Source organism: Felis catus, chromosome D1 (assembly GCF_018350175.1).
Source record: "Felis catus isolate Fca126 chromosome D1, F.catus_Fca126_mat1.0, whole genome shotgun sequence".
Classification (NCBI taxonomy): domain Eukaryota; kingdom Metazoa; phylum Chordata; class Mammalia; order Carnivora; family Felidae; genus Felis; species Felis catus.
In genome coordinates, this window is record NC_058377.1 from 56,432,832 (window position 1) to 56,455,164 (window position 22,333).

The 22,333-nt window shown below is 38.0% G+C and overlaps 1 protein-coding gene across 7 annotated transcripts in view; it reads right to left on the reverse strand.

The window, feature by feature from the left end:
* UVRAG (UV radiation resistance associated) overlaps nt 1-22,333 on the reverse strand; it is a 300,321-nt gene that overhangs the window by 274,431 nt on the left and 3,557 nt on the right. Inside the window, exon 1 of one of the 7 annotated variants that reach the window (XM_045038710.1) lies at nt 7,897-8,793. The exons of 1 other annotated variant lie outside the window; for it this stretch is intronic. In XM_045038710.1, the coding sequence (XP_044894645.1) occupies nt 7,897-8,070 (174 nt within the window). In that variant the 5' untranslated portion in view covers nt 8,071-8,793. Of the gene's footprint in view, nt 1-7,896; nt 8,796-22,333 lie in introns of those variants that run through there. 5 more of the 7 variants (XM_045038712.1, XM_045038709.1, XM_045038707.1 and 2 more) reach the window with 5 other exon arrangements.

Consider the following 22,333-nt stretch of genomic DNA (forward strand, 5'->3'; position numbering starts at 1 on the left):
TCTATATCCTTCCTGTAGACTTAACTCTCTTCCAACTTCAGGGATATTCACATGATGACTCAGATCATGCCAATCACCACATTTCATCCCCCTGACCATAACATATGACTCAGTTAGGACCACTGAAAGACTCAGAAATTATATTAAAATTTTGAGAGGTTTTTTTGGTTTTTTTTTTTTTCCCCCTCACTGGCCCTGAATCTGGAAGAATATAGGGTTAGAGATGCTGGCAGCTGTCTTTCCATCGCAGTGAAACTGAAGAATGAAACCAACAAGGAAGAGAGCAAAATAAGACACGTGCAATTCAGGTCCTGCCGACAACTGGAAGTCTCTGGATCAAACCATCCCTAAAATGAGAACTACAATGACAACCACGAGCCGAGACCCTATAAAACGGTCAAAGATTACAACTAGGGAGATTTATACTGTGATTTTTTTATTTAGAATTTACCCCATAACAAGTTAATAGATAAAGAGTAACATTCTAATTTAGTGGCAAGTTACAAAGAAATGTCTCATTTTGTTAACCATCCCCATGTTTTAGAAAATAATCATTGCTGGCAGGTCAATCCATTTTTGTTGATACAATTTTGAACCTCAACATGGGCAACAGCACAGCTTTAAAAACAGTCAAATCACACCCCAGAACGAAGAGAAATCCAAAGCAATTTTCAGTAGTGAAATAGGTCACTGGGGTGCTATATTCCTCCCAAGTTTCGCCATTCCTTGCAGGCATCTAAAATGTTCTGACTTCTGAGGTATAATAATGACCAAAGAGAACTAATGTGTCTTTGATCTTGTTCCTCATCACTGCCGTAAAGTGACTCAGGGAGGCTGATGGCCAACAGGAGGAGGACATGGCTCCCACTCACCCTTCCTTCCCTGTCTGTAACCCTTGCTTCAAAAACAAAAGTACTATGGTTCTTAAATATAGCCACCCCACGCGTCCCGACCATCACCAAACTAAATAACCATCCCATACACACCTTTTATGACGTCTAAAGAGATATCTTCAAAACAAATTTTGAGTCTAATTTGCTTAATCTACAAGAGCTTTTATAAAGCAATAATATAATCAATAATCTATAGCCCAATAGAAAAGGGGGCCAAGGTCATAAAAAGGCAGACCACAGAAAAAGACATGGAAATGGTCAATAAACATGAATATGAAATATGAAGAGATGTGTAATCACACTCATAATTAAGATATGCACAACAATCACTCCACCTTATAGCAGACTAGTTTCCAAACAGTTTCCAAACAATGGTTGTACCAATACATCACATTCCGCATGCTCTGTTACAATGTGATATTGCCACCCCTCCATTAAAAAATGGGACCTGTGTTCCCTCCCTCTTCCACGTGGGAAGGCCTGCAACTATGGTAGAAATTAGACTGCATGACTTCTGAGGCCAAATCATAAAATTATCCAGTTCTCTTAGAATCCTCTTTCTTAGAACCCAGTCACCCGAATGCAAGGACAGCAAGCAGCTATGTGAAAAGGACTTCGTAGTTCTTCTCCACAGCCTTGAGTGAGATCCCAGCTATAGCCAGACTTGTAAGTGACCATGTCAGCCCCCAGCCTTTGAGCCACCAGAAATGACATCAGGTAGAGTCAAGCTGTTCCCACCATGACCAAACCAAACTGCTGAATTACAAGCAAAATAAATGATGATGTTGCTTTATGCCACTAAATTTTCTTCTTACCTAGCAATAGAAAATGAAGAGATCTATCTGATTAAATAACCTATTTAGTCTTTGTCACAGTTGATAAAAGTAAGGAAAATTATGCTAGAGGAAATATAAACTGGTTCAACTTAGAGAGAGGGCAATTTAGCCATAATTACTAAATTTTAAACTGTATATAATATTTGACTAAGCAATTCCACAAGTCAAAAAATGCATGCAAATATGTTTATTCTGATATTGGCTCTAAAAGCAAAAATTTAATAATCACTCTTAAATTGTGGTACATTCATACAATGGAAAACTATGTATCCATTTTTTAAGAAGTGCTAATATGGAACACAAAAGAACATGAAATTTTAAATGTTTGCATGAAGAAATATTACTATATACCCTGAATGATACAGATCAAGGGGTGCCAACTTATTCTATAAAGAGACAGAGAAAAAATTATTTTAACTTTTTCATGGCATATAGATTCTCTTCATGTTCTTGTTTGTTTGTTTACAATCTCTTAACCATGGTAACCTCTCTTTGTCTCCTCAGTTACAAAAGCCAGTGACTACTGGCCAGTTTGCTAACCTCTCATGTTGATAATCACAGACACTATGAGATAATATTTTTAAGGAGCATTTGGTTTAGAAATGTAGTCAAACTTGTTCTGGACAGCTGCCCCCTTTCCTATCCTCAATTCATTTCTTTTTTCAGGTCAGGCATTTGTTCTTGGCCTAGGAAGAGGCTAAATGCCATGAAGGAATAAGGCCCAGGTTGTTTCCAGTAACCTCAGGTTACCACTATTTTGGTGCACTTTTTTGAGGGACAACAAAAGCAAACCTGGGAGAAGATTAGTTTTCCACATTCCCACAGAAGCTAAAAATGTTGAATTACTGAATTCAGAACTTAAGCTTGATAAATTAGATCAGTCTTTTTAAAAAATACAAAAGCTCCTTCTATATTATAGCACTCTCAGTCACCTATTCTTTCTAATCTTTTGATCCCACCTGAAAGACTCCCTGTGAAAAGTTTTGAAAGAACCCAAAAATGCTTTATTTAAAACTAGTGCTTGGTGCTACTGCCTACAAGCAAATAGCACCAACAGCCAATGTTACAGATTTGAACAAACAACCCACCAATTCTAATCTCTCATATAATACATTATAGCTCCTATCCCTGAGAGCTCTCTGACGCACATCACACAACCTTGGAATTAAAGCCTTTATTCTGACTTCACTCTGCTCTCACTCAATTCTAGAATGTAATTCAGTCATTTGGTAAGCACTACTAAATTATAATACAGGCTTCTTCACAGGAAAAGACAAAATATATTCTGAACTTTCTACATTTCTTATACATTTTGGCTCTGGGTGTTTAATCTCCACCCGATCCATCCCCAATCTCGGTGGAAGGTCTAAACTTGCCCTTTTTCCTCCATGTTTCCCTCTGAGAAACAAGCCTTTGTAGTGACAGGTCTAGCACTGTTCTCTGCACGTCTCTCTCATCCTTCCTCTCGTGTTCCCTTCTTTCTTCTAGTTTATCTTGCTGGTATTTCCCTCCCAGACCATGCCAAGAAATGTGGGGAGACAAACATGGCATTCCCTAATTTCAGAGTATGTAAACCCACTAAAGAACTGGAGTTTGTGCACACAAAAAACCCAATCTGAGGTAAAACTATCCAGCAGTACACTGTCAATGAGCATGTATTACAGAACTGTTATTCTAGACATGTAAGACCAAAGAAGAAAGACACAGAATTACCTAGAAGATAAAAATTGGAAGACAGAATACAGCTGTCAGTGGTCCAAGTGTTAAAATAATAGCGTGCCCATAATTTGCTTCAATATAATTGGGGTGAGAGAGAGACTAGGTAGGCATATAATAAAACAAGATCTGCCCGGACGTGACAGTTCTTGAAGTTAGGTAATGGGTACCTGGGAGTTCATCACTCACCCCCTCATACATATACGCATTTCAATAGACAGTGATATATACAACACACATTTCACTATATGTATTTCAATATTCACTGAAATTTCCAAAATAAAAAAGGTTTAAAGTAATACTGATAGGAATAGAAAGAAAGGATAAGACCACATAGGAACCTAAAGCAAAAATGGGCTTAACAGAGAGACTAATTAGACAATGGATATGGTTGAGGATGAAGACAAGACTGACAAAGGAAATAAGGGAGTCAAAAGGCCCTTAGGGAAATATGGCGGTGCCTGGGTGAGCTCAGTCTCTTGAGTGTCCAAGTTTGGCTCAGGTCATGATCTCATGTTTCATAAGTTCAAGCCCCATGTCGGGCTCTCTGCTGTCAGCACAGAGCCTGCTTCAGGTCCTCTGTGCCCCTCTCTCTGCCCTTCCTCCACTCACATGCGCGCTCTCTCTCTCTCTCTCTCTCTCTCTCTCTCTCAAAAATAAACAAACATTTAAAAAAAATCAGTAAATTTTACTACATAAAATGTTTTTAAATTATGCATGGCAGGGGAGGTTGGGTGGCTCAGTCGGTTAAGCATCCGACTTCGGCTCAGGTCATGATCTCACAGTTCATGGGTTCGAGTGCGCTCTGTGCTGACAGCTCAGAGCCTGAAGCCTGCTTTGGATTCTGTGTCTCCCTCTCTCTCTGCCCCTCCCCTTCTCGTGCTCTGTCTCTGTCTCTCAAAAATAAATAAACATAAAAAAATTTTTTAATTATGCATGGCAAAACTATCATATGTAAAGTCAAAGGAAACAACAACCTAACCAAAAATTTTTAATTCACATAACAAGCCAATTTCACTAAAACATAAAGAGTTCCTAAAAACCAATAAGAAAAAAAATCCAAAAACCCAACAGAAAAAAAATTGCAAAAAATATTAACAGATAATTCACAGAAATGGACAAACAGCACTTAAACACTTCTGAAAAGATTCTCAACCTCACTCATAAGAGAAATGCAACTTAAAACTACACTAAAGTTGGCACAGACCAGAAAGTCTGATAACCTATTCAGGGGCAAAGCAGTAGCAAAACAAGCACTTGGTTGAAAAGAGTAAAACAGGCAAAAACCTCTAAAGATGGCAATCTGGCAGTATCTACAAAATTACAAATGCACATATTCTCTGATCCAGCAACTCTACTTCTTCACTTGTGAAAAAATGTATACTTAGAGATATCCATTATAATGTATGTAATGCACTATTGTTTGTTACTAGCAAAAAAACTGGAAATACGTTAAATGTCCATCAATAGGGAACCTGCTAAATTATGATATATCCTCCAGTGGAATACTAAGTGGCCAGAAAAAATAAATTATGTGGCAGCTCTTTGAGCACTGATATGGAACAAGACATACTATTAATTAAAAAAAAAAAAAAAAAGACCCACAAAAGTTTATACAGTGTGTTTAACATGTTATCGTCTGTGTTTCATAGGGAAAAAATACATAATTACGTAAATACTGGAGGTACACACAATATAATTGATAACACTGTTTGCCCCAGGGAAGGGAAAATGGGTATTTGGGGCACGGAGTGATACGGAAACTCTTCACAGCACCCTCTTATATACCTTTGAATTGTGATCCATATGAATATATTATCCACTTTTTAAAATAAAACAAAATTTACATTTTTTAAAAAACAGAGGGGCGCCTGGGTGGCTCAGTCGGTTAAGCATCCGACTTTGGCTCAGGTCATGATCTTGCAGTTCATGGGTTCGAGCCCCACGTCGGGCTCTGCGCTGACAGCTCAGAGCCTGAAGCCTGTTTCAGATTCTGTCTCCGGCTCTCTCTGCCCCTCCCCCCGCTGGTGTTCTGTCTCTCTGTCTCTCAAAAATAAATAAACATTAAAAAAAATTTTTTTAAAAACCAGAAATGGCAACCAACCTTTAAGCACAGATATCTGTGACAGCCATTACCAGAAGCAGTGTGACATAGTGGTAAGAGTTCAAACTAGAGTCAATAATCCTGAACTCTGGGTGGTTCTACCATTTACTCATGGGCAAATCACTTACTCTCTCTGAGCTTGTTTTCCCTCCCATAAAATGGAGATATTTCCTGCATGCCTACCTCTGTGGGTTATTTTAAGGATCAAATGAAATAATGGATATAAAAGCTCTCTGAAAAATCACAAAGTACTTTATAAATATAAAGTATTAACAGAAATAGGAATGTTGAGAAAGGGATGTGGTTATCAGTGTAAGATGATGAATTGGTTTAGGCATTTCTAATTTGAAGTGAAGAGACAGATTTAGAATTCATTTATCTAAATAAAGGTGCTATGGTCTCAAGTATGTAACAGATTTCCAAAGGACAACATTCAGTAAATAGAATTACAAAACTACAAAACTGGAAACCCTCCTGAAGGTCACCTAAGCCTTTGCTACTCAGGATTACATGGGAACTTGCTGGAAATACACAACCTCAGGTCCCACTATAGACCTACCCAGTCAGAACCTACCTTTTAACACGATCCCCAGGTAATTTTTATGTACATTTTAAGTTTAATAAGCACTAATATAGCCATCTTATTCATTTTTCAGATAATAAAACTGGGGCCACAGGGGCACCTGGGTGGCTCAGTTGGTTAAGCATCCGACTTTGGCTCAGGTCATGATCTCATGGTTCGTGGGTTCGAGCCCCCCGTCAGGCTCTGTGCTGACAGCTCAGAGCCTGGAGCCTGCTTTTAATTCTATATCTCCCTCTCTCTACCCTCCGCCTACTCATGCACTGTCTCTGTCTGTCTCTCAAAAATAAATAAATGTAAAAAAAAATTTTTTTTAATACAAATAAAACTGGGGCCATTAGTAAAGGTACTTAGCCATGTTCACACTGTTAATAAATACCAAAATCAAAATGTGGAGCCAGGCCTGATCTCTTGGACTACGTGTATTTATATGCATGTACAATATGTATTTGCTTCCCAGAATCCGTGTTTCAAAACCTCAGAGGCATCTTTGCCTTGCAGATATCCCATGCCCCCACCCCATTTCTGATCAGCCACCAGCCCATCAATTCTTTCTTTCTTCACAGTTATCTCTGGCATATGTTCCTTCTTTTCCACATCCTTCATTCACTGCCCTAAAACTATGGCTGTGCTTACCATGAAAAACCAGCTTCCTTCTCTTACGCATGTATCAACTTCCTCTTCTGCAAACAAGAGCTCTCTTACAAATAGTAAGCTCTAAATAATTCCTAAAGAAGGTGCAAGCCATTAAAAAGCATTAATATCAGCATAAGTGATTCCTGGCAGAATCTATGTTTGAAACCTAGCAAGAATAGCAAACTAGAATTTGGTAATCCTAATCCAGAAACTTCCTGTTTTCACTCCCGCTATTTCTTTCCCATCACCTCCTCCTCTTTGCCCTAGAACTAACCCAGGTTGCCTTCACCTAGCAAGACCCTTCCACCACAATCAGGCTTTACTACATATATCCAAAGGCTCCAGATCTACTCTCTATTACGTCTTTCATCCCAATGTGTCCCAATAAACTCTCAACATTCACAAACATTCTCGTATCTTCATAATTCTCTCCTATAAACTGTATCCTAACAAACCAAACTATTTCAACATTTCTTGAGTACCCATCATGTGCCAGGAACTACACAATAAAACGGAAGTCTAAATACTTTTGAATATCTTTCCTACATAAATTTAGGAAATTAAAAGCCCTGGTGGTCTCTGCTCTGTTGGCATTTCTACACCAAGAAGTTTTGACGTGTTTAAGAGCAAATAATATAGGCAGACTTTTACAGATGCTCAGGCACAAGAGCTGTAGACACACAGAGTAAGCCCCCCACAACACGAAGGCTGACTCCTGTGCAACAGTCTGTACAGCACGAGGGTTAACAGTTGTAGGACTCTCATGTACAAACTGGGTTCAATTAAATCAACCTGAAAAAACAAAGGGAGTGTGCTTCAATTCAAAATCAAATTGTGGGCTATTTGTCCAATGATCCCAAACGCTGCCTTTGCATTATAGCCTAGACTTGGCAGACAGGTTTGAGTCCCACTGTGCTGCCACCAGGCAATGTATTTAAGCTCTCCGAAGCTTCACATTCCTCATCTGTAAAGGGGAGCTAATGACAGGCTGTATTTCACAGAACTGTAATGAGGAGCACATACAGTAACTGCAAAGTACTTAGACACAGTGCTGGAACCATGATAGTTCAATAATGTTACTATTATTCTCAATCACCCTAAAGTTTCCTCATTCTTTTGTGATCAGTTTACCTGTAGAGCTTCAAAGTCTATCCACTGAACTGGAGGTATACAGGTTTGTGAACGTACAGGCAGAGATGAAACTGGAAAACTGCACTTTAAATCCAACAAGCAGAGTGAGATAGTGGGAAAAGCTTTGAATGTAGACCCGGAATAGTTGCAGGTGATGAACTCTAGCTCTTCCATGTTCTTGTCTGAGCCTTGATTTTCTCCCCTGTCAAATGGGAGAGGTGGCTCTAACTACTGTGGCTAAAATACTGAGAATGGTTTTAAAGAGATTAGCTACTACAAACAAAGCAGCATGGGAAAAGACAACAGGGTAAGAATGGGAAACCTGTTCATGAATAACTTTTAAAGGAAACTTCTACAATGGTATGTGACAAGAAGCCATAAATCTTGGGAGGAGGGAAATCTGGCAGTAAATGGTAATCACAAAGTTAGAATAAAATGAACACCTACAATTAAGCAGACAAACAGCAAATCACCCTTTATGACCCAGCTCCAGAATTCCCACTTTTGATATATCCTTCCTGACCTCCCTGTCCCATCCACTACCCCAAATGAAGATGATCACTCCTCCCTTCTATGCTAGGACTACACTGTGGACATGCCACCATCACAGCACTTGCCGCAATCGTGCTTTATTGCCAATGCCCCCCCCCAAAAGAGGGGTGATTTCTAAATACAGAAACCAAGTTTTATTCTTCTTTATGCCCACAGCCCTTAGCACAGTCCTGGTACAAAGTAGGTCCTCAGTAAGTGTTTGATGGATGAACCAATGAGTAAAGCACAGACAATCTTAGCTATTTCACTATGCCATCTAAGGCAGTGCCCTTGCATTTAAAGTTATATTTTATGCATAGCTCTTAATAGCACATATTTTAAAGGCGCCTGGGTGGCTCAGTCAGTTAAGTCAGTTAAGTGTCGACTCTTGATTTTGGCTCAGGTCATGATCTCACGGTTTGTGAGTTCAAGTCTGCATCAGGCTCTGCGCTGACAAAGTGCAGCTTGCTTGGGATTCTCTCTCTCTGCCCCTCGCCTGCTAGCACAGTCTGTCTGTCGGTCTCTCTCTCTCAAAATAAATAAACATTAAAAGAATTAAAAATGAAAAAAATAAAATAAACCAACCCTTCTGAAAAGCCAAGCCCCCAAACTCATTCATATAATAAACATTTTTTTAAAAAATGGCACATATTTTATCATAACTCTTTGCCCTTCTGTAGCCTCAATGATTATAAGCTCCTTAAGGACCCAAACTGTGACTTTTTGTCCCAAGTGGCTAATGTGCAGCCACACAGATATTCACTAAATGTCTCTTGAGAGAAGACGGGAATGACAGATGCACGCACACTGCTGCCTCGCCACTCAGGCCTCAGTCTCCCCTCGTTTACAAGTGTTGTCAGCAGTCTCCCCTCGTTTACAAGTGTTGTCAGCAGTCTCCTCACCACTCTGTCCACTACCACTGACTCTTCATGTGTCAACTACACTTGAATAAAAAACAATTAATGAGTTAAAAACAAAATACGATCCTGCCATTCTTGCTTATAACAGTACGATGCCCAAGTCAGACTGGGAAATGTGGAGGGAGCGGTAAGAGCTGGGAAATCATTGTTTTGTCACATCACAGCCAAGACTGGCTCAGACAAGAATCATCAATGGATGATAAGGATGACAAGTCTAGAGGGGGAGGAGCAGGATATATGTATGTTCTCTAAGTGTCTCCCTACAAACTATTCACTAGTCACGTTCATGCAGGCGCACGTACAGACACACACAGAATGACAAAGTTGAGAAATCAGATAACATCTTGATCAGGTGACAAAACTGAACATCACCAGTGAGGGACAAATGGATACTGTGTGCCTCCAAAGGTCATACTGTATACTGTATGAAGGACACATCACCACACACAAAATACTCCAAGTGAGAATGCATAATCTGAATCTAATCATGAGGAAACATCAGATGAACAAAAAATGAGGAATGTTCTATTTTTAAAAGGGAAGAAGTGGTTTGTAATATGACACTGACATTAAAAAAAAAAAAAAAAGACAAAAGCCGTGAAAAGCTCTTAAAGAAGAGATAAGACAATTAAATGCACTACCTGACCCTAGACTAGATCATGAAGTGGAGGAGGAAAATTTCTATAAAGGACATTATGCAATCAACTGACAAAAGTGGAATATAAACCACAGATTAGGTAAAAGCATTATATCAATGTTAATTTTACTGAAGTTGATAACTATACTGTGGATATGAAAAAGAATATACCTACTTAGGAAATACGTACTCAAGTATTTAAAAGTAAAAGGTCATGGAGCGCCTGGGTGGCGCAGTCAGTTAAACGTCCAACTTCGGCTCCACTCATGATCTCAGGGTTCATGAGTGCAAGCCCCGCATCGGGGTGCTGACAGCTCAGAGCCTGAAGCCTGCTTCAAATTCTATGTCTCCCTCTCTCTCTGCCCCTTCCCTGCTCATACTCTGTCTCTCTCTCAAAAATAAACATTAAAAAAATTTTTTTAAAGGTTGTGATACATGTAATTTAACTTCAAATGATTCACATACACAAAAACATTTATCTATATCTGTACATACAGAAAGAGAGAGCTTGCAAATGACAAAGCAAATGAAATAATGTTAACAGGAGACAAATCTGGGCAAAGGGTATAAAGATAAAGTGTTCTTATACAAGTTTCATTTTTGCAATGTTTCAATAAGCTTGAAATTCTTTCTAAACAAAAAGTCTTTTTAAAAAGGAAAAGGAATACAAGTCCTAGCTAATGCAATAAAACAAGAAAAGGTATAAAAGAATACGGTTTGGGAAGGAAGAAATAAAACTGTTTCTGTCACAGATGACATGACCGTCTATGTAGAAAACCTGAGAAAATGAACAAAAAAACTCCAGGAACTAATAAGCAATAATACCAAGGTTGCAGGATACGGGTTAACATGCAAAAGCCAATCTCCTCTATACCAGCAATGAACAACTGGAATTTTAACTTAAAAACACAATAACATTTTCATTAGTAGCCTCAAAAAATGAAATAGGAGGTATGAATCTAAGAAAATATGTACAAGATCTATATAAGGAAAACTACAAATTTAGAGGACTGACACTATCTGAGACTTATGATAAAGCTACAGTAATCAAGACAGTGTAGTATTGGCAAGAGAATAAAAAAAAAAAAAAAATCAATGGAACAGAAAAGAAAGCCCAGAAATAGACCCACATAAGTATAGTCAACTGATCTTTAACAAAGGAGCAAAGGCAGTATAATAGGGCAAAGTCTTAAACAAATGGTGCTGGAACAACTGGACATTCACATGCAAACAAATGATTCTAGACACAAACCTTACATCCTTCACAAAAATTAATTCAGAATGAGATTATAGACCTAACTATAGGTCTACAAAACTCATAGAAAATAACACAGGAGAAACCTAGGTGATCTTGGGTACAACAATTACTTTTTAATTTTTTGTTTAATGTTTGTTTATTTTCGAGAGAGAGAGACAGCACAAGCAGGCAGAGAGACAAGGAGACACAGAATCTGAAATAGGTTCCAGGCTCTGAGCTGTCAGCACAGAGCCTGATGTGGGGCTTGAAATCAAGACCAGCAGGATCATGGCCTGAGCCAAAGCCAGACGCTTAACCGACTGAGCCACCCAGGAGCCCTTTTAGGTAGGTATAACATCAAACACGTTCTGCATGAAAAGAACAACTGACAAGCTGGACTTCATTAAAATTTAAAACTTCTGTTCTGCAAAAGGCAGTATTAAGAGAAAGAAGACAAGCCACGGACTAGGAAAAAATAATTGCAAAAGCCACATCTGACAAAGCACTGTTACCCAAAATATACAAAGAACTCTTCAAACTCAACAATAAGAAAACAAAACAACCCAACTGTAAATTGGACCAAAGACTTTGGCAGCTCACCATACAAGATATACAGATGGCAAATAAGCTCATGAAAAGATGCTTCACCATTTTTCATCAGGAAAATCCAAACTAAAACAAGATGCCACTACACATACCTAGTAGAATGGCCAAACTCCAGAACATTGATAGTACCAAATGCTGACAAGGATGTGCGGTAACAGGGACTCTTAATTCATTGTTAGTGGGAGGCAAAATGGTACAGCCACTTTGGACGTCAGTTTGGCAGGTTCTTATAAAACTAAACATACTCTTCCCATACATTCCAGTAATCATGGTCCTCAGTATTTACTCAAGGGAGTTGTATGATTCCAACTATATGACACTCTTGAAAAGGCAAAACTATGGAGACAATAAAAAGATCAATGGTTGCCAGGGCTTAAGAGGGAGTGGGGGATGAACAGGGATAGCAAAGGAGATTTTACAGCACGGAAACTACTCTGTATGATAACTATATTGGTGAATACATGTCATTATATATTTGTCCCAAACCATAGAAGATATAACACAAGCCCTAATGTAAACTATGGGCTTTGGGTGACAATGATGTGTCAATGCAGGTTTGCCAACTGTGACTAACATACCATAGAGAAGGGGATATTGATAATGGGAAATACTATGCATGTGTGGGGTCAGGGGAATCTGGGAAATCTTTGTACATTCTGCTCAATTTCACTGTGAATCTAAAACTGCTCTAAAAAAAAATCAAGTCTTGAGGCACCTAGGTGGCTCAGTCGGTTAAGCGTCCAACTTTGGCTCAGGTCATGATCTCACAGTTCATGGCTGTGAGCCCCACATCAGGCTCTGTGCTGACAACTCAGAGCCTGGAGCCTGCTTTGGATTCTGTCTCCCTCTCTCTCTGCTCCTCCTTCGCTCATACTCTTTTTCTCTCTCTCTCAAAAATAAATAAACACTAAAATTTTTTTTTTAAATTAAGTCTTTAAAAAGAAACCATCCTCCCCTCTACCTACAGGAGAGCCTGGCATATGTGACCCTTTATAATCTAATCCCAAACTATACCTCTCCAACACATTTGTTTCCACCATCCTCCTCTTAGCTACTTAAACTCCAGCTTCACTTAATTATCTGCCATTCCTTTTTATACTTTACCTTTTTATTCAAGTTGATCACTCTGCTAGAATACTTTTCCTCATCTTTCCCACTTCAGCTTTTGTTCATCCTATCTCTTATATTATGGTTTGTTGATATAGTTGCCTTAACCATTAGATTATGAGTCCCTCCATGGCAAGGACAATGCCTAACAAATAGCAATAGTAATAACAATAGAAGCCAACAACTAACATTTCTGGAGCACTCTGTACCAAGCACCTTTTTAAGCAAATTTATGACTCATTTAATCTTTTCAGCAACCCTACAAGGTAGGTGCTATTATGCCCATTTGATTCGAGCCTTCCTGAGGCATAGGGAGATCAAGGAACTTCCAGACTGCTCAGCTAAGAAACGGAAGGACCAGGATTTGAACCCAAGCAGTCCGTCTGGCTCTAGAATCCATATTCTTCACCACTGTGGTATACATAGTAGAAACTCAAAAAAATAACTGCTGAACAAAGGTCAGCACAGAACAGAGTTGAACACGGTGTTTGCGGAATGAAAATTCCACAAAGGGACCAAAGTAAAGCAACTGGCAACTGAGAAAAAGGAGGCACAGAGGTTTAAAATGTTTAGAGATACAAATAATCTAATCTCTCTCCAATCTTCTCTTGTAAAAGTTAAGAACCGAAGACCAAAGTGCTTTTCCCAAAGTTACCTTAGTTACTCCCTGAACCAGTTTTACAAGTCTTTCCACCACACCATATTAAAGGAATGATTATTTGTTCCTAAGAAATTGTAAAAATGGAGGTGGAGGAGGGGTGAACTGGGTGAAGGGGGTCAAAAGGTCAAAAAGTACAGATTTTCAGTTATAAAATAAATAAGTCACGGGAACGTAATGTGACTATAGTTAATAATACTGTATTGAATATTTGAAAGTTGCTATGAGAGTAAATCTTAAAAGCCCTCATCACAAGAATTTTTTTGTAACTCTTATGGTGACTGGGGCGCCTGGCTGACTCAGTCAGTAGAGCATAAGACTCTTGATCTTGGGGTCATGCGTTCAAGCCCCACACTAGACATGGAGAGAAAAGAAAAGAGAGAAGTGAAGTGAAGTGAAGTGAAGTGAAGTGAAGTGAGGAAAGGAAAGGAAAGGAAAGGAAAGGAAAGGAAAGGAAAGGACAGGACAGGACAGGAAAGGAAAGGAAAGGAAAGGAAAGGAAAGGAAAGGAAAGGAAAGGAAAGGAAAGGAAAGGAAAAAGAGAAAAGAAAAGAAAAAGAAAAAGAAAAGAGAGAGAGAGAAAGAAGGGAGGGAGAGAGAGAGGGAGGAAGAAAAGAAAGAGGACTACGTATGGTGATAGATGTTAACTAGACTTACTGTGCTGGTCATTTCACAAATTATACAAATATCAAATCATTATGTTGTATACCTGAAACTAATGTTATATGCCAATTATGCCTCAAGTTAAAATAATAGTAATAATAATATCTAACAACAGACATTGTGAAATCACAAAAATGAAATGCAAATTAAATGAAAAAAGGAAAATGATATAAAATTACAATCAAATATATTCTGGTATTCCAACAATAAGAGAAGTTGAAGAAAGATGCACACCAGCCTAATGCAATATTTGGTACACAGCAGGAATTTAATATCAATTAAATTTTTTAATCTTAAGAGGTTTTATGTTTACTTCTAAGTATCCATTTAATTATATATATATATATATATATATATATATATATATATATATATATACATATATACATATATATAAAACTTATCTAAAATACCCTGCATATATTGCTACCTCATTAAAGAGGATATTGATAGGGGCGCCTGGGTGGCTCAGTGGGTTAAGCATCCGACTTTGGCTCAGGTCATGATCTCACAGTTTGTGAGTTTGAGCCCCATGCTGGGCTCTGGGCTGACAGCTCAGAGCCTGGAGCCTGCTTCCGATTCTATGTCTCCCTCTCTCCCTGCCCCTCCCCTGCTTGTGTTTTCTTTCTCTCTCTCAAAAATAAATAAATAAAACATTTTTTTTAACTTTTGTTAATGTTTTTATTTATTTTTGAGACAGAGAGAGACAGAGCATGAGCAGGGGAGGGGCAGAGAGAGAGGGAGACACAGAATCGGAAGCAGGCTCCAGGCTCTGAGCTGTCAGCACAGAGCCCGACGCGGGGCTCAAACCCACGGACTGTGAGATCATGACCTGAGCCGAAGTCAGACACTCAACTGACTGAGCCACCGAGGTGCCCCAAACATTTTTTTTAAATAATAAAAAAATAAAGAGGATATTAATACATGTAACCTTTTCTTGAACATACAATATTCATGAGCAATAATTTTTAGTAATTTTCAGATAGTTTTAAAGCAGCCAAGTTAATATAATATCAAAAATGCAGCTAGGGTACAATTAAGAAACTCTGCAATTCTATGTCCCCATCTAATAATCAAACTGATGTCTTTGACAGAAATATATGGATATCAAAAGTAAACTAGTCACTCCAGAACACCTGGACAACTGTTTATATGAAATACCTATCAAGTAGAATAAACTCCATTAAGTCAATTCATGAAAACAAGCCTGAAATACCTACTATCAATTAAATCTTTATACCTACTATAAAGTTGGGACCAACTCTCTCCTATAAAGAGCACAGTGCTATAAAATACATTGACCTGGTGGGGCGCCTGGGTGGCTCAGTCAGTTAAGCGTCCTACTCTTGATTGCAGCTCAGGTCATGACCACACTGTCAGTACAGAGACCGCTTGGAATCCTCTCTCTCTCCCTCTCTTTCTCTGCCTCTCTCTCTCACAATAAAAAATAATAATAATAAAAATAAATAAATACAATAAAATGTCCTAGACCTGTAATGAGTAGCGTACCCACAGCCTACTTTCCTATCTTGCTTTGTGATCTATTTTCAAAATGAAAAATTAGAAAATCTTCTTCATCTTGCTGCTTCCCATATATAGCTGGATATTAACATTTTAGTGGATGAAAGCAGTACCAATTTAATGAGATTATTCTATTCATTAAGGTAGACAATCCAGAAAAAGTTTTTTTAGGGGCGCCTAGGTGGCTCAGTCGGTTAAGCATCTGACCTTGGCTCAAGTCATGATCTTACAGTTCATGAGTTCGAGCCCCGCGTTGGGCTCTGTGCTGACAGCTCAGAGCCTGGAGCCTGCTTCGGATTCTGTGTCTCCCTCTCTCTCTGCCCCTCCCCCACTCGTGCTCTATCTCAGTCTCTCAAAACTAAATAAACGTTAAAAAAAAAAAAAGTGTTTTTATAAGGGCGCCTGGGTGGCTCAGTTAAGAGTCTGACTTTGGCTCAGACCATGATTTCATGGTTCATGAGTTTGAGCCCCACATTGGAGCTCTCAGTGCAGGGCCAATTCAGATCCTCTGTCTCCCTGTCTCTCTGCCCCTCCTCCATGCTCACTCTCTCTCTCTCTCTCTTTCACTCTCGCTCTCTCAGAAATTTTAAAAAAAAAAAGTTTTTCATGATTCTAAATAAAGTTACTTTCATGTTGCTTTTTTTTTAAACGTTTAGTTTTCCTGTATTCTGATCAAAAAGCGACTGGAATTGTGACAGGAAAAATTCACATCCTCTGAAAGACATAAGCACGTTGGAGGACATAAGACCTACAGTTTCTAATCACATGCCTAACATAATTCAAAGAGGATACTTTATAAATATCTGTTGAATAAATGGCTGACGCAGTTAAGTTTTCCTCTTTTATTTTTTTTTTTAATTTTTTTTTTTTAACGTTTATTTATTTTTGAGACAGAGAGAGAGCATGAACCGGGGAGGGTCAGAGAGAGAGGGAGACACAGGATCTGAAACAGGTTCCAAGCTCTGAGCTGTCAGCGCAGAGCCCGACATGGGGCTCGAACTCACAGACTGCGAGATCATGACCTGAGCCGAAGTCGGACTCTTAACCAACTGAGCCACCCAGGCGCCCCAAGTTTTCCTCTTTTAATAGAGGCTAACATAACATATGAATTACTTATAGTTCAGAGTAAAACCCCTAGTAAAAAAAAGTATAATCATGGCAAAGAACACCAAGTTTTTCCTGAAAAAAAAAAAATCATAAAAGTCTGATTGCCACTTTTACTTATTTGTATCTTCCCTTTTTTCTTACCCTGGAGTCTACTGACGAAAGCCAAAGGTAACTGCCAGTTTCCACTTCCTGATTTTCCCTACTGTTCTCAAAAAAATCAGACTGTTGCTTTCAGGATATTCTAAAAACCATGGCGGGGGGGGGGGGGGGGGGGGGGAGGAATGCCAGATATTTCAATGGACCAACAAACTGAGCCGCTTAAGTGCTAGGCTCTAATACTCAGCTTTAACAGTATCTGGCTTAGCCTTTAACCAACAAACGCACTTGACTAGAGTTTTCAATGCCTCGTAACATTTCTAGTAAATGAGGTCTGTGGCAATCAGCGTCAAATATTACAGAGAATGAAATTCCTGACATCAAAGAACCCACAATCACCAGATGTTGCTGTTTCAGAAATTTAAAGAGGTAGAGAATCAGGAATTCTTAAGTGGACTACTCAAAAAAGGATAGGCATTTAAAAAAAAAAAAAAAGGATAGGCATGGTAAGTACCCAAAGACAAAACAGGAAGACTGATCACTTAAAATACAGAGGGATCTTCCAAAGTTTCATTCTAATTCACACCATAAAAGGGGTGTGGGGGTGGAGCCTGAGTATTCTGCCTGAAAAAAGAAGTTTAAAATACAGCCTTTCTTCCACTTCTGTCCTAGCCTAAAATCCCCAGAGATGTGGAGATGATGTGACAAAGCACAGAGATAAGTTTAAGAAACAAGTTTTCAAACACCCAGCCAAGCACAGTAGAACTACTCCCAACACCCAGGTTCTGGTCAGGTATCTGTCACTAAAAGAACAACAGGGCACTCAATTCACATTTGTTAAACTAATCATCTTTACTGACTCCTTCGGGAAGAGAATAAACAGATGACCAAGTGTATGGCCAGGGGAATAGTTTCACCTCTGAGAGCTTCAGATTTTGCATTTGTAAACTTCTATGATTCAAATTCAAGATTCTATCTCAAAGTAAGATGGAAAACGAGATTGTATAATACTAAACCAAGAAGGTATACTATGAATTATGTTTTCTAAAAGTTCCAATGTCAAGTTTTCTGTGCTGCACGCACTCTTCTACCTATACAGTCTAACTGCTAACTGATGCAAGGAATTAGAAACATTTAACTCTGCCTGAGACACTACGGTGTCATTAGACCTATAACAAAGTATAAAACCTAAAATGTTTCAACTCCTCTCTTAACATAGACCTGTCTTTAATTTTTCTAAAATACCCATGGTTTGTTACTGCATTCATTCAAGTGCTTTAAAAATGACAAATAGGGGCGCCTGGGTGGCTCAATGGGTTGAGCGCCCAACTCTTGATTTCAGCTCAGATCATGATCTCGCTGTTTGTCAGTTTGAGCCCCACGTGGGGATCTGTGCTAACAGCTCAGAGCCTGGAGCCTGCTTAGGATTCTGTCTCCCTCTCTCTCTGGCCCTTCCCCACTTACCACTCTCTCGTGCGTGGTCTCAAAAATAAATAATTTTTGAAAATGACAAATTTTCCTTTTCCCCCACAGTAGTAATAAGGCTGATGGGTAAAAATACACAGATATCAAAAGTACACATTTTAAAACTCCGAAAACCTAATTTGTTTTTTCATTTCACTACACACTTCAGGCCCAACTTATAAGTTTCAGTTCTGCTCTTGCTCTATTTCTAGTCAGTTTCACTTCAAAAATTTTCTGCCACAAAGTTAAGAATTGTGATCCTGTGGAGAAATTTTAAAGTAAACACTAAATAAGAACACAGCTTTTCCTTTCAAAGGAGAACTAAACATTTTCACAAGAAAAACAAAGAAACAAACAAATAAAAAAATCTTAATTAAATGTATTTTGTCATATAAAAATGATTTTTAGACTGCTGATCTTTTTCCAGTTTCTGAACCTTCCTCATATAGTTTTGTTTACAAGCGCCAAAGCAGTTCAAAAATTGCTATCATTCTATTTTATATACATGTTTTAAATTTGAGTCACAAGTAAGGGGCTCAATAAATATTTGTGGAAGGAATGAACATACATAGCACAGTACTGTGCTACAGGAGGCATATGTTCCTAATAAGAGACAACTTTCTCTCTGCCTTTAGTGGCCTTACCAACAAAACAGATTTCTTTGAAAGTACATGAAAAAAAAAAAAAAATCAAATTAGATTAGCAACAGTAAGATATCTAATAAACACAGAAGAGGAACTATATATCATACATAGCTAAATTACGCTTTATAAAGCTTTTTGATGCTTCTGCCATTTTTTTCTTGTATGTGCTTCAATCCCATTTCCTTCTTCTCTTTAGGCTGTAAAGGTCTTCAAAGGAAAGATTCATATAAAAATTAAAATTAAAAATAAAAATATACAGACAGCTCCTACTATGTAATCAGTAGTGTTCGGTCGAGGTGCTGTGGGAAATAAACTACAAAGCATCATGGTCCTGAACCTTCAGGTAACTTAAAACGTCTGTGTTTAGCCAGCGCTCTGCAAAGAGTAGGTGTCTATGGCAACTGGTAATCAAAGACCTTAACTGCCCCTGTGTTAACACTGTGTAACTTTGAAAAAGTTACCCAGACCTTAGATTCCTCATCTGTGAAAGAAGTCGTTACTGATACAAATCTCCCATGCAGAAGAATTCCAAATGATTTATGTAGATATTCTGCCCTTCGGGAGAGGGAACAGGAATCCCCACTCAACTATGGGCTGTGCATAGTGACTTTCTTCCAAAAAGGACAGTATGGAGAGTGAGCGGGAAGGAGTAACCTTATAGCAGTGTTTCTAAACCAGACAAACACTACCTCAGCTGGTGATGATGAAGGTTAACATCAATAGTGATAAGTCATCTTAACAGTATATACACCTGATAAGACCAGATAAAAAGGGCACTTTACCTCCTTGGCCTTCCTCCCAAAACCCATAACCCCAGTCTAATCATGGGGGGGGGGGGGGGGGGCGGGGAAACAACATGAGACTCATTCCAATACAAGGGCATCCTACAAAATACCTTATCAGTACTCAAAACTGTCTCAGCCATCAAAAAGAAGGAAAATCTGAGGAACTGTCACAGCCAAGAGAGTAAGGAGACAGAACAACTAAATATAATGTGGTATTCAGGATGATATCCTGGCACAGAGAAAGGTCATTAGGTAAATAGTAAAGATCCATTAACAGATGAATAGATAAACAAAATGCACAGGCTTCCTGCTGACTCAGTAGGTTGTAAGTTCAAGCCCCAAGTTGGATGTACAATTTACTTAAAAAATAAAAAAAAATCCAGTATATACATATAATGGAGTATTACTTAGACTTATAAAGGAATGAAATTCTGATACATGCTACAACATGGATGAACACTGAAAACATTATGCTGAAAATAAGCCTTACGCAAAAGAGCAAATACTGTATTATTCACTTACATGAAGTACCTAGAATGAGCAAATTCATAGAAACACAGCACAACAAAGTTCACCAGGGGCTGGAAGAAGGGGAAAATGGGGAATTATTGTTTAATGGGTACAGTATCTGTTTGGGATGGTGAAAATTTCTGGAAATAGATAGTGGTGATGACTGCACAGTCATAACTGCCTTTGAGATACACACTTAAAAATTATTAAAATGGCAAATTTTATGGAATGTATATTTTACCCCAATTTTTTAAACTAAGGAATACTGAATAAACTGGGGACTTTCATTAGTAATAACACATCAATACAATATTGGTTCATTAATTGTAACAAATGTATCATACAATTGGAAGACATCAAGAATAGGGGAAAATGGGTGTAGAGTATATAGTTTCTGCACTATCTTTTCACCTCAAGTTTTCTGTAAATCTAAAACTGTTCTGAAAAATAATGTCTACATAAAAAAATTCAGGGGATATAAATGTTAATAGAGCTAATATAGTCCACCTCTTCCAAACACAGGAGAAGAAAAATAAATGCTCTTCAAATCAGCGAAAAACATTGAGCGATCAGAAAAATTAATGCCAAGGACAAAAATAAACCTGCAATTCACGAAAGAAATTACAATGTTACATAAACCTATGCAAAGATGAAATCCATAGGGTTGTTTAAGGATAAATGAGATCATGTACTTAGCACAGTGTTTTGTATACATTAAATGAAGCTATTAAAATATAATAATTAAAGAAATACAAATTTAAATAGCAAAAATATATACATATGTGTATACAGATGCAGATTATACACATTCATATATGTATAAGTTATATGATTATATTCTACATATATTATACATATATATAAAATCATATTGGAAAACACGGAGAAAACTTCCGATGCCGAAAGCTGACAAAATATGATGGGTAAACAAACCCTGTCATAATCTAGTGGTAGTAGTGTGGTGGACATGTCCTTTCAGGGAAACACTTTGCTAGTATCTTCTAAAGTTAACAAAAATGAAAACATAAAAATAAAAAATAAAGTTAACAAAAACGTACATATAATAAAAGTATTCATGTACATATTTTATATGAAGTATAATTCTATGTATTTATACCAATTTAAATATATACGTATATCCTTTGAGTGATTTCACTGCTCAAAATTCATCCTAAAGAAATATTAGCACAAGTGTACACAGATACCTATACGTGTATATTCCCTGCAACAATGTAACAGATAAAACTGGAAACTGTACAAAGGGCTACCAACAAGGAGCTAAACAAAGCTAAGTGAACATTATTATGCAAAATATGGTAGATGTATATACACTGACATGGATGATTGTCTAAAACAAATAATAAATAGCAAATTTTTTCTTAATTTTTAAAGGAAAGGAATAAACCAGTTCAGGGCTGTTGAAACTGGGGTTTCCATGTACATGTTTCAAGAAAACCAAAACCGCATGCAAAACTGCGTTTACGTATGTAAGTGCATTTTCTACGGAAGGGGTCTATAGCTTTTACCAAATTCTTAAAGGAATATGTGGCCCCCTGGAAGGGTCACTGAACAATCACTAAAAAACCACCCATTTCTGAGTATCTACAGAAATGTAGTTTAGGTTAGACTCAAGTGAGGAAGACTCTGGGGAGGAAAGAAGTGCTCTCAATTAAAGTTTTAGGACGTCTTAAACGCCTCTACCACAAAACACAAAATTTTATTTCAAAACTCTAAATTTAAGGGTGTGAAGGAAGTTATTCTTCAGATGAGCTTATATTCACTAATTACAAACCTCAACCAAAAATTAAAGATCAAAAACAGTCTTCAAAATGTGTGACTAGTTCATGCTTAAATTACAATTAAAGTAAGATCATACAGAAGCAAAAGGAGGCAAAGATTAAGTAGTAAGTAGTCCATTTGACACAGACAGGTTGACAATTATGGACTAGTT